Raw genomic sequence first — 12,602 nt, 5'->3', positions numbered from 1 at the left:
AAATATTTCTGTGAGCCTTTTGCCAGCATAAAAACTTTTAATAAGACATTTCATCAAAATGTGCTGGTCCATTCAGCCCGTCTAATTACACTGTGATTTACATCAAAATGCTTTGATACTGTAGGACCAAAACATGTGAGAGAAAGATAAGACTCACCTCCGAGCAGATCATCTCCAGGCCCTCCAGGAGCAGAGCTCTTCGTCTCCTCCACGGGACTGGCAAAGGAGTCTGCAAGGCGTCCAGTTATCATTGCAGCATGAAGGGCAGAATGGGGGTAGAGGTCAGCCCCGAACCACATACTGGGACACAATTAGTGGTAGGGGACAAGATGTTCATAATGCATTGCTTTAACTGATTCAAAAGTTGGCAGGAGTGCAGCAGACAAAAATCTTCCATCCATCTCTAATTCCGTCCAATACATCGACATTGTTTCTATTAATTTGTTCTGTTATGCCATATGCCTGTTAAGAAGACTCCTCTGGATATCTGCAGCAAAAAAAGCACTGTTTTTACCCCAGCAAGCAACATTTTCAGCTCTTCGTAAAGTTCACTTGAAACATCCAATAGTTGTACTGGTAAAAACACTCAAGACCTTACTGTAACAACTGCAGATGATAATAAAATACCCAGAAGAGATGCATAAGATTACACAAATGCAAGTTCAACCATTTGCATTCAGCACGTCGTGAGAGATATGTGTGTTCTGTGGTACAGTACCCAGAAGGTCAATGACAGGTGCTGGCTCTGCTTTGGGTGGAGAGGAGGCCTCTGGGCTAGAAGCTGCTGCAGGAGCAGGAGCAGAAGCAGGAGCTGAAGCAGAGGCTGAAGAAGGAGCAGAAGCAGCCTCAGAAGGTTCTAGGGATGAATATGAGTCTGAAGAGAGAGACGGCCAGAGACAGAAGCAGGACGAGATTCAATTACTCTCAATGACTACATTTATCAGTGACAGCTTTATTTCTAAGGGGAGAATGCTTTGCTCAGTATGCCTACTCTAAAAGCATAGCAGACATCGAGAGAAGAAGCAGGCTTCTGCATCTTAAGGGAACGTTTGGATTGTTTGATGTGGGATTGTATGAGGTACTTATCCAAAGTCCGTATTTTACCACGCACAGTTTGAAAAAACTGAAAGGGGAAGAACTTAAAACGGTTTAAGCCACCTTGAAATAAATCAATATCAGTTCAAGTGTACGCTTTATTTAGGATATATTTACAGCTTTACCTTGCAGTTGGACAGCCCATTCTTACAGAAGCCATTATATTATTCTATGTTCCTCTTCAAGGCCATGAGACTCAATTGACAAAAACAGTTTCTGTACCTCACAGAACACATTGGTTGCTGGTCTTCTGCTGCTTTGATTTCAAAGTCTATTTGTGCCTGTTTGGTAAATGTATAATTATTTTAATGTTGTTTTAAAGAACTGTCTCCCAGCAAGGTCAATTGGTGAAAATATTCTAAATATAGCCTATACCTTGGGCTTTTCTATTAAGTTGCTATAATAGGTTTTGCTTCTGCCCCACCCAAAGCAATACATTGCTAGAGATTCTGTGCTGGAAGTCCTGTCTGTGTCTCCAAACTGGGGGCTTGCCGACTATCATCTTCTGAAGACAATGGATAGTACCTCAAACAACTCTACCTCAAAACAGTCAAAGATCTCCCTTACACTGTGTATCCACATCCTTGAAGCGTGCACCATTCGTAGCACAGAACTGGTGTGTATGTGCGTGCATACACCAGCACCATGCAACAAAAACGTCATAAAATGTGAAGCTGGCTGCACTCTTCATGAGAAAAAGGAAAACAGTGATGCAGTGTCAGCTTGACTTACCGGTCACAATGTCTCCAGAAAGAACCGGCTCGGGCAAAGGAGAGGGCCCGCGTGAAACAGCAGGAAGGTCTAATTTACCAGCGCAAGCGATAGGCAGAACACGAGAAAGAAGAAAACCATAGGGGTCCGGAAGCAAAAGAAAATGTGTTAGCGTGGCAGGTAGAAAGACACAGCTAAAATAGAAAGCAGCCACAAGACAATCCAAGACTTCATGCGTGGGTTACATGCAGTTCTCATACCACTATGGGGGACAAACCAAGACGTGTGGGGGAAAGTAAAACAGTCGACAGAGGAGTAGAGGTATGGAAACCAGAAGAGATGAACAGGTTCCACATACAGACAAATGGATATCAACTCCTGTACCTGCACCAAAAAGGTCTACGCTAGGAGTGGTAGCAGCTTTGGATTCTGTGGTAGGGCTTTGCTCAGGCATTGAATCAAACATATCTAAGAACAAGGACACACAATCAAATGTACATTCAGATTTCAAGTCCAGTGCATTCAGAGTGATGAGTTCAGAAGAGAGATGAGGGAAAGCAGATAGTTGGGTCATTAAACAGGGTAAGTTGCTGTGTAACAATGCAATGCAAAACGGAACAGTGCAAAGGTTAAAAGGGTATATTGCTCAGCATGAAGACTACGTTATTTTTATCATTGCATCTTGATGACATTCAATGCTTTTTGCTATCAAATAGCAGTTATTTTCCAATCTCCAATGCTAGTGCCAGCAGTTCTTTGAGGCTATACTTTTGAGGTATAGCTGTGATTTGAGCTTCATGTTAGCATAAGCCTGCTAACATGCTCATGAGGACTGAGCTAAAATGCTGATATGAATAGACTAGTCAGCAGACTTTAGCCTGTTAGCATTGCTAACATTTGCTAACAAGTACTTAACAAAACTGCCAGTTGTTGCTGCCTTACATTGCTATCTTTTGAACCATGCCACTCGCTCAGCTACAAACTTCAATAGCTCTTTTTTTATCATGGGGTAACGTATGTCTATCCATTTAACCATTATCTATGCATTATCTACACTTTTTCTGAATTGAAAGATATCGATAGAATATACAATGTCTGTCATTGAGCAATATTCCCTTTTAACTAAAGTGCATACGCTACAATAAAGCATTCTCAGGTAACAGTTTCTAAAATACAAGCATGAGAAGAAAACAATTTTCTTCCCGGAGTCTGTTTGTTAGTATTAGGTTCATATAATCAAAACAAATTGAGCAACCTCTGTCAATAAAAAAAAGGTAATTATTAGTTATTCTCCAAAGATGTCAAGTTAGCCATTTTGGTCGCCAACAATGACCATTTAAGGGGTTTATTTTACAATTGGCTTAATTATTGATACATTTTGTATTATGTAAAAGCTGCAGAGGAGGTCAATATGCTCAAATCAAACAATCTGGAATGTAGGGACTGGGCAGGTTATTATCATCGCCACTACTGTCATCATCACTAACCAGGGCAACACAGTCATCATCACTAGCAAAGCAAATATCATCATCGTCACAATGCAGGGCAATGCAGTGAGAGGCATAATGAGAGCGAGAAGACTTTACCACCAAAGATATCTAGAGTCGGAGCGGCTGCAGACTCTGTGGTGGTGGTGTCGGTGGTGGTGGAAGAAAGGGTGGGGGTAGCAGGGGCAGCGATGGGGACGACGATGGGGACGACGATGGGGACGACGATGGGGACGACGATGGTCGGCGCCTCACGAGAGGAGGGAGTGATGATGGCCCCCCTTGTCAGTGGGCCTCATGGCGAACAGGTCCATCTCTGGAGCAATGTCTGCACTCCCCTCTGTCGTAGCGAAGGGGTCTTCAGGAAGAGCAGCAAGGCGGTGGTGATGAATAGTTAGGAGGGGGTTATGATTAGAGAAGAAGGGAAGGGTGTGGTGAAGTGGATGAGGAAGGGGAAGGAGGGATTTGTTAAAGCAACAAACACTGTAAAAAGCATGTTTGTGAGGCTTCTGAAGCTTTAAATCCCAGTTAGGTACAAAGGAAGCCAATCAATAACACGGTCACTCAATAACCTCAATTGAGAATTGCTTGCTTCCATTAAATAATAGACAGTGGGGAACATTTCTTCAGTAAATAATAATGGACTACAACTTCTGGTCGACTGGCCCACAGCCCAATTAGTTTTGTTAATAATGAGAACACCCAATTCAGTGTCCCTGGTTCATTGTTATTATCTCCATTAGAAGATAATGAGATTGGTCCTGTGTGTATCTATGTGTCTATCCACAGCTCATCTTGCATGCTGCTGGACCCATCAGCATCATATTTGTTATGATCATTTATGACTTTTCTCCTCAGGACTTCTTGTATCATGGAGTGTTGACTCAGTACTCACAGCCAGTAAGTACCACAACAACTGGTTTAGCATGGACTGTTTTGGAAGGTGTGTGTGGCTAACAGTTAACAGCTAACAGAACTAAACAAATAGCAGGACTGAACGTTTTCCATTCAGAGAAAGCAAAGCATTGACTGCAATAACTATTAAACTACTGGCGGAGCGGAATTCCATGCAACTTGGTTGGTTAGTGTAGCATGGGCCAATGAATAACCCTTTATTTTGGTGACGCAAATCCAGCAAAAAAAACAAAAACTTTTCTCATCTTAACATTGCGAGTTATAACATTTGCATGGTCCAAAAGCTATTTGCAAGAAAAACTGCGTGGGAATGTCATAGATCGCTCCAGTCATTGTTCTGTTCATATGCAAGGCCAGAGAGAGAGACTTAATTAAGTTATAAAAAAGGTAAGAAAAGCTTGACAATGACTAATCACCATGTAGTATCAGGGGTAAGGTTTACCAAAGAAAATTGTCTTCATTGTTAGAAAAAAAATGGCTAATAGCTGCACTGTGCTTTGTACTGCACTGGGTGAATATTAAGAGGAAAAGTGTAGTCGAGATGAGGGAGGAGAGGGTTCATGGCTGGGGCATTAGAGCAGGATTTGGGGTGAGACAGTAGGCCCTTAGGCATGTGTTGGTTCTACTGTCTCATATGTAAGCAGAAGCAGCTTTGATATAATAAAAGCAACAGCTTTCCCACACACACACACAGACATATAGAGGCTGTTGAGTCACCCACCAGATCCACCAAAAGCATCAGCAGCGGGGCCCGCGGCCACAGCAGCAGGACCGTCTCCTGGGGAGGGTGCAAACGCATCTAGGGTATAGCAGACGAAAAACAGCCAGACCGCAAACGAAACAAACATAACACCCGACAGACACATGGATGTAAAGGACAAAAGATGAGTCAACAGATGGAATGGACAGAAAACAAAAATGAAAGGTCAGCATTAGGATAAAAAGCAGAGAATACAAGAAATATGCAGCCCCGTAATTGCAGTGAATAATCTGATGGTAGCATCAGTCTCTTGGTGAGTTTTGAAGGGCTGCATAATGCTGCATTCAGTGAAATGAGGCAAGTTGTCACAAGTTACTGGTACTCTGTGACAAGAGGGGGAAATGTCAAGGTCAAGGACGAAAGAGGCTTTCTTTGAAAAAAGAAAACCTCAATTAGCTCTTTTCAGCAGACACTTCTCTGATTAAATAAATCCAGCCATCATCTTGACATGTGTGTGAAACTGTTAGTATGTCATTGGGGGGAGAATCATTAAGGGTGATGGACAAATAAACCAAAGGGCAATAGATCACCAAAATACGAGTCATAACAGAAGATTAATTACGATGCTGTGGGTTAATTAAGGTGAGTTTATGAGTCTCTGATGAAACACATTCATGTCCAATCTAATAATAAGTGTTTTGTAGCAATTGTGCAGCCTTAAGTAAACCCAGAGAAAAGCAAGTAATCCACAAAACTGGCTCATATTGTTGTGATGTGCCACGAATGATTAACATTGTTGCTCTGTGCTCAATGCAAAACAGAGTGTGTGAATGCTTGACGTTAGTATGTTAGCACGTGAGTGTACATGGTTTTAACAAAGCTGAATGCTAAACATTAGAAAACATGATATAAAACTATTACTTTTGAGTCACAGCACTATTCTTTTGTTGAACAGTATATAGGGTACCCGGCTCAGAAGGTCATTTGAAAGAAACAACAGAGTTGTGATGAAGACATTTCCAGAATCCTCAAAGACCGGATGAAAACGTATTCCACTGCTGAATTAGGAAAGGTGCACCTCTTTTGGTCTTTCCAGTTTTTCATATTAGTCATACAAAATAAAGCATTATACTACACCTTTCTTTTGCAATAGGGGGAATACTTATGTCCTATACAGTTGCAACTTATCAAAACAAATGTATACAGATAGTAAGAAGCGTCACTAAGGTTTCTGGAAATACCTTCAATGAGCAGTTTGTGTTTTCTTGAACAGCTCTTTACATTTTTCAAAAATATGTAATTTAACTTTTTATAAAATTATATATTATCTATTTTGTATCTGATGTTTCGCTATGAACTCAAATGTAATGGCAATACTTGAGCGTCACAATCAGGGGCTATGATGCCATCTTTAATGCCATAAAGTACATTTCCATACTTGATTGTAGCAGAAACACTCATTTCTAGATATCACACAAAGTATGCATACATCACATTAACGTATAATCTGATGTACAACAGCCCGTAGACTTTGTATGGTTTTTGATGAAGTCATTTACTTGTTTAAATGCAACATATAGTGAGTACACAATCCCATTGCTGTCCCTACGTTTTTTACAAAGTAATCAGCAAAATACTCAAATAAAAAAGGGTTTGGTGTAGATAAGCTGGCAGGCCTACAGTATATCCCCGACCCAGACTGACCTCCGAAAAAGTCCATCTCTACGGCTGTGGTGGGAGCTGAAGCTGGCAGTGAGGCGGGGGCCGGGGCGGCTGCAGCAGCAGCAGCGGCAAGAGTAGCTGCAGCGGAGGGAGGTGCGGGTCTTACAGGAGCAGCAGCTACTGCAACAGCCACTTCAGCTGACTCTTCCTCCTCTAGGAGAGCTTCAGAGGCTTCATCAGCAGCAGCCGGAGTTGCTATTTGTATAAACCCCATCAGTCACAATCCCCCAGAAGAGAGGAATAGGAGAAAAAAGATAGAAGGAAGACGGTAGTGTCAGAGAGACTGAAAAGTGTAAACAAACACATGCTTAGCAGGCGCTAAATTCTGAGAAATTCAGTTAGAAAGCCAAGTGGAGAAAATTGAAATGCCTGCAGGCCTTTCTAGAATAAGATCAACAGAGTACTCACCCTCAGCCAAGAGATCTGTACAACAGACAGACAGAAACACAGGTGAGAGGATGATTGATTTGTATGACATTCTGAAATGTTTGTATTTGCAAGCTGCCAACACTATAGAGGAGAAGCCAGATAAAAAGCAGTCATGATGAGCCAATAGTAAGTTCCAATAAGGCTAAAAGCTCCTTTATGTAATTTAGAGAACCGTTGGACTACGGCCATGTTCAGGGTTGGGATGTTGGGATAAACGGAGGGCATGCCAAAGAGCAACGTCAGGTTTAAAATGGGAAATGCTCTGTAATTTATACAACATTGTTCAAAAAAAGCATCAACAAGGGTACGGGTACCACTTCTTTAATGTACTATACGGAATCATTATAAAAGACCACTGCTGTTTTAGTTAATATACGAAATAGGTATACTTGCTATTACTGCCATCATTTTTTCAAATCAGACAATAGATTTTTGTATTTATTTCCCCTTCCCCTGCCTCTTCTAAGTAGCAATTATTTTCCATTACTTTTACTGTAATATTCAAATTACTTGACAGGGACCTCAACTCACTTTATGATTTGAATTGTCCTAATAAAACAAGTCTGTATTTGAAGAGATAAAAAATCCAAACATCAGCATTTGCCTTTGATGGAATTCATGTATATTAAAAAAGGTTCTCTGTAAATAAGTTTAGGCCAAAGAACATCTCATCAAAAAGAATGCTAGACTTACTGTTTGTTTATTAGCTCTGAAATAGGAAAAGCTGAAACAGTACCTAGCTTAGTACCTAGAGTTGTATTTAAGCTTTCATTTGAGTCCTAGCAGCGTCTTGTTAGCTCAATATATTTTGATGTAGGGTGACAGCCAGGTTACATTAGGTTTAATACTTCCAGTGTAGTAACATCATCTACTCACTGCATCGAATTGTAAAGTTAAAACAGTGTTTTCAACCAAATTGTGGGTTAGCAATTAGTTAGCTAGCTACAGCTGCTAAAATATGCTAGCAAGAGTTGTCATGCAAAAGGCTTAGAAATGAGAAGTTGAAATCCAGACACCCATTGGTAAACAGGGAAAGCGTTGGGCTATGATTTGAATTTGACCAATTTAAGAAAGAAACATCTGGAAATAATTGGTTATTTTTTTTTAAGTATATCAGCTTCTTAGAATGAACAGTTAGATAGCCCTCATGGTAATAATTGTGTAAAATTCACTATTGGCCGATTTAACCGAGACTGAGCGGCCGGGAGGCGGGGTTAAAGGAAATGCTAGTGCACTAAGCGGAAATTCCAAGCTCGGCTATTCTCACCTCCCCATCCAGTCATGGAGGAAGTGGCTCCCTTTGTTGAGGAGGAGGCCATTGGGTCGAGATCCAACAAGAAGCAATCAAAATCACTATCACAGAAAAAGAGAGAGGGGGTTGAGAGACCTGTTTCTAATGCAATACGGACAGCTCAGCTCAAACACTTTGGAACATTGTTGAGTGACTCTTACTTGCTGGTAGTAGTGGTGATTGGGGCTGGAGGGGTGGGGGTGATAGTGGGTGGAGGAGGTTTGACAGGAGGCCCGGGGCGAGCAGGAGGGCCCCCTCCAGGAGTTGGAGCGTTGCGCCTGGCTGGTGCAACAGCAGCAGCAGCGGCGGGGGGCACAGGGGGCGCGCTGTTGTTGGCTGGAGCGTCCTGCAGCAAAAAAACACATCCCCCCCCTGTTAACATGAAACCTGACGCTGTTATATAAGCTGATGTGATTCAGCAGCTTTTCAACACATGAATTCCCAATTAATCACTACTTGTTCGTAGTAAACTGTGAAGGGTAAAGGTACAAGTCAAATTAAGCATTTATAAATGTTGTAGTTTTAGTGCTATAAAGACTATCATTATTAACATTACATAATGATTATAATGGAATATAGCTTACCTTGGTGGGCGATCTGCAAAAACAATGAAAGCAAATGAGTTAAAGAGTTTCCTGATGTACATGCTGAAACATAAAAGCTGTTACGGAGATGGGAGGCAGCAAAGTGACAGCTTAAGTGTTACTTTGGTGTTGTTTTTAGGCAGGCAACATCTCAACACAATTCCATTTAGTACACAACTGCAATTAAAAGGGCCCACGCTGCACTGCTGAGTGATGGTCCACTTTGGCAAAGCTTTGTTTTTCCACATTACTGACAGGAAGTAATGTTTCTGAAAGGCATGCCTGTTAAAGCTTTGTTGCAGTCAGGGACGATTGTACGGTCACATGATAACAAAGATGATTATGTTAGTAGTGACATGAGTTCAAAGGGAAGACTTCCCCTTGTACAGTATGTCAACGACAATAATGATGGAAATAATATTAGGTCACAAACTGCATCTTAAACACAACACAAATGCCGACTCAGATGTAATTTCTTCAGAATGACTCAAACTATAAATTATATTTAGGTCATTTCCCATTGACAGAGAATACTTACTTATCCTCTCTGAGTTAAGCAAAGACAGAGGGAAGTGCATGTTAGAGAAGTAACAGGAAATAAGGTAAGGTAAGGTAAGGTAACCTACGATGTAACACTGATCACACAGGCCAAAGAGAAGGAGCTAAATCACTGTAATAGCACATCCAGCTATCTAGAGCCCAAATCACTCACTAGCTTTTAGCAATCCAAGAAGCATTCAACTGTATAATTACAGGATTATTAAAGCTTCAGATCCATGTTGCAAACGATTTAAAAAGTAAACAGCTTGCAGCTATATTGAACTACTTACGGCTTCTTTCCCTCCAGTGTGTCGAGGTGGGTCTCCAGGGACTCCAGAAGACTGTGTGGGGCCTGTAGAATAATAAAGAGAGAGTGATACAACCGGGACTTTCACATTATAAAGACTTATGGTCAGGGAAGGCTTACAAAATGATTTTACTCCACAATAGAACACGGTGGATCACACTGGCTCAGAACGTATGAGTAACTGACTGATTCTGAGACGATGCTTCCTCTTTGAGTAAGAGTCTTTATATTAAAAAAACTATTGAAAAAGATACCTGGAATCCTATTTTCAAGCCAGGCAAAGGGGGGTAATATTCAAAGAAAAATGTGGAATTATGGAGATACATTTACGCGAATTTTCTTTTGGATATTTTCTTAGATTTAAGTCATAGTAACATCTTTCTTGAAACACAAATGACAAATGACAGACATTGTAATCTCAAACTCTATGAATTATTCATCTTTGAACTTCAGTCTCTCACTGGGTTCAACGCTGATACATTGCTTTTTCCACACGTAAATTGGTGTATGAATCTTAAATTACGATTTTTTTATTAAAACTGACAACCAAATGTTAATCAAATTTACACGCAATCTAAAAGGCAAAACCCTTTTTTGGGGGCTTTTTTCCCAAATGAAAAAATCCTGTCAGTTCTTTACATTTCAAGTCATACATTTACACTGAACAAAAATATAAACGCAACACTTTTGTTTTTGCTCCCATTTTTCATGAGATGAACTCAAAGATCTAACATTTTTTCTATATACACAAAATAACAATTTCTCTCAAATATTTTTCAAAAATCTGAACAAATCTGTGATAGTGAGCACTTCTCCTTTGCCGAGATAATCCATCCCACCTCACAGGTGTGGCATATCAAGATGCTGATTGGACAGCATGATTATTGCACAGGTGTGCCTTAGGCTGGCCACAATAAAAGGTCACTCTGAAACGTGCAGTTTTGCTTTATTGGGGGGGTATGGGGGGGTCCGAAAACCAGTCAGTATCTGGTGTGAGCGGTAGGGTTAGGGTAATGTTGTGAATCGAGTGGCCTGTGTTCGTCGTCCATAACATACACCTGCCCATACCATAACCCCACCACCACCATGGGCCACTCGATTCACAACATTACCCTAACCCTAACCCTACCCCTCACACCAGATACTGACTGGTTTTCGGACCCCCCCAATAAAGCAAAACTGCACGTTTCAGAGTGGCCTTTTATTGTGGCCAGCCTAAGGCACACCTGTGCAATAATCATGCTGTCTAATCAGCATCTTGATATGCCACACCTGTGAGGTGGGATGGATTATCTCGGCAAAGGAGAAGTGCTCACTATCACAGATTTTTTCAGATTTGTGAACGATATTTGAGAGAAATGGTTATTTTGTGTATATAGAAAATGTTTTAGATCTTTGAGTTCATCTCATGAAAAATGGGAGCAAAAACAAAAGTGTTGCGTTTATATTCTTGTTCAGTGTATCTAGTCAAACTGGTTTGCTGTGTGATGGCTATCAATATTTGTCCAGCACCAACCAAATGTGTCGTAGCATTGAGTTTCCAAAATGCATTAGGGTTATTAAACTGGATACAACAAACAACAATCTAAAAACAATTACCAATAAAACAGCAACAGAACCAAGGGTTCATTGCAATGCTAATAGAGATCAATGTTCCAGCCAGCCACGATGCAGAGCTGCATGCTCATTCGGGGCAAAAAGAGACATTATCACCTCCCAACATGCAGTTAAAAGGATGGTTCAATATCCAACAGGCCTATTGACAGAGGTCAAAGTTAAATCCGCCAATACAATGAGTCACTAATTCACTTTTCCTTGATTCCCTGCTCCATTTGCTGGATTTATCCATGCAAAGCTGTCTAGTCTATTATTCCTAAAACTTAAAAGGACCAACAAGGCAAAGAGGCTGATCATTTTTAGTCTTGGCACTAAGAGGGAACATTTATCATCCAGAGACTTTCATTTGTCTGTTCCTAACACGCAAAAAAATACTTTCTGCAGGCAAAAAAAGACACAACAGCTCTATAACAAGAGACATACAGTATAGGAGAAGTTACCATCCGTAGATGCCAATATGAAAGTTGCTGAACCATATCCTAGTGGATGTGACAGCTGTCTATGGGATTAGTTTTGTATCATAAAGATAAAGCAACACTTTTTCAGAATAAAGCAAAACTATGAGTTTAAAAGAAAAAAAAACTGAGTCAAGCAAAATGAAATAAATTTCAAAAATAAAACTATAAGTTGCAAACAAATCATTTGTGTAATCATGTGAACTATAAGTCTTTTTTCTTTGTTTTAACATAGGTTTTTGTTTGCAGTTCTTGTTTCTTCTTTCTCAATGATCAGACTTTTGCTCTCGCTGCAGCTTTCTCTTTTGCGCTCCCTCATTTTTTGTTTGAGATTCTTCTGACACAAACCTCCCAGGTGGGCGGGACTTTCAGGGGTGCGTCCCCATTGGCTACTCAGCTTTTTAGTGACAGCCCAGTCCTCCAGCGATTGTACAGTGCAGGCAGCTGCGGTGCGGTAGCTAGCTGAGCGTCGACAGAAGACCCCCAGAAGAACCAGCATTTCAATTATTATAATTCTTTCACACACAGTGACGTCACGAGCTACCCACAATGCAACGCGCGCCATATAAATATGCCATTTTCCTGGAGGTGCTAATATCCTGGAGGTGCTAATGTAAACAGCTAGCTAAAGTGCCAGGCAGAGCGCACTAGGTTTTTTTTCTGAATTAACGACCGAAGAAATCGCTGCATGTCTTCGGATTACATCTCTGGACTGGAGGGGTGTGCTCTAGGTCGTTACCAGCGTAAAC

General features: G+C 40.9%; 1 protein-coding gene across 2 annotated transcripts in view; it reads right to left on the bottom strand.

Annotated features, from left to right (window-relative positions):
• Positions 1-746: 746 nt before the first annotated feature.
• The window catches only part of LOC117460557 (clathrin coat assembly protein AP180), a 46,207-nt gene continuing 34,351 nt past the window's right edge, over positions 747-12,602 (bottom strand). The window contains exons 10-19 of one of the 2 annotated variants that reach the window (XM_071205813.1): positions 9,765-9,826; positions 8,935-8,947; positions 8,512-8,696; positions 8,327-8,412; positions 7,039-7,053; positions 6,613-6,825; positions 4,930-5,007; positions 3,549-3,651; positions 1,828-1,896; positions 747-874 (exon numbers count right to left, since the gene is read on the bottom strand). In XM_071205813.1, coding sequence (XP_071061914.1) covers positions 847-874; positions 1,828-1,896; positions 3,549-3,651; positions 4,930-5,007; positions 6,613-6,825; positions 7,039-7,053; positions 8,327-8,412; positions 8,512-8,696; positions 8,935-8,947; positions 9,765-9,826 — 852 coding nt within the window. In that variant the 3' untranslated portion in view covers positions 747-846. Of the gene's footprint in view, positions 875-1,827; positions 1,897-3,548; positions 3,652-4,929; positions 5,008-6,612; positions 6,826-7,038; positions 7,054-8,326; positions 8,413-8,511; positions 8,697-8,934; positions 8,948-9,760; positions 9,827-12,602 lie in introns of those variants that run through there. The other variant, XM_034102061.2, reaches the window with a different exon arrangement.

Source organism: Pseudochaenichthys georgianus, chromosome 16, assembly GCF_902827115.2.
Source record: "Pseudochaenichthys georgianus chromosome 16, fPseGeo1.2, whole genome shotgun sequence".
NCBI lineage: Eukaryota > Metazoa > Chordata > Actinopteri > Perciformes > Channichthyidae > Pseudochaenichthys > Pseudochaenichthys georgianus.
This window is presented reverse-complemented; position numbering and strand designations above follow the sequence as displayed.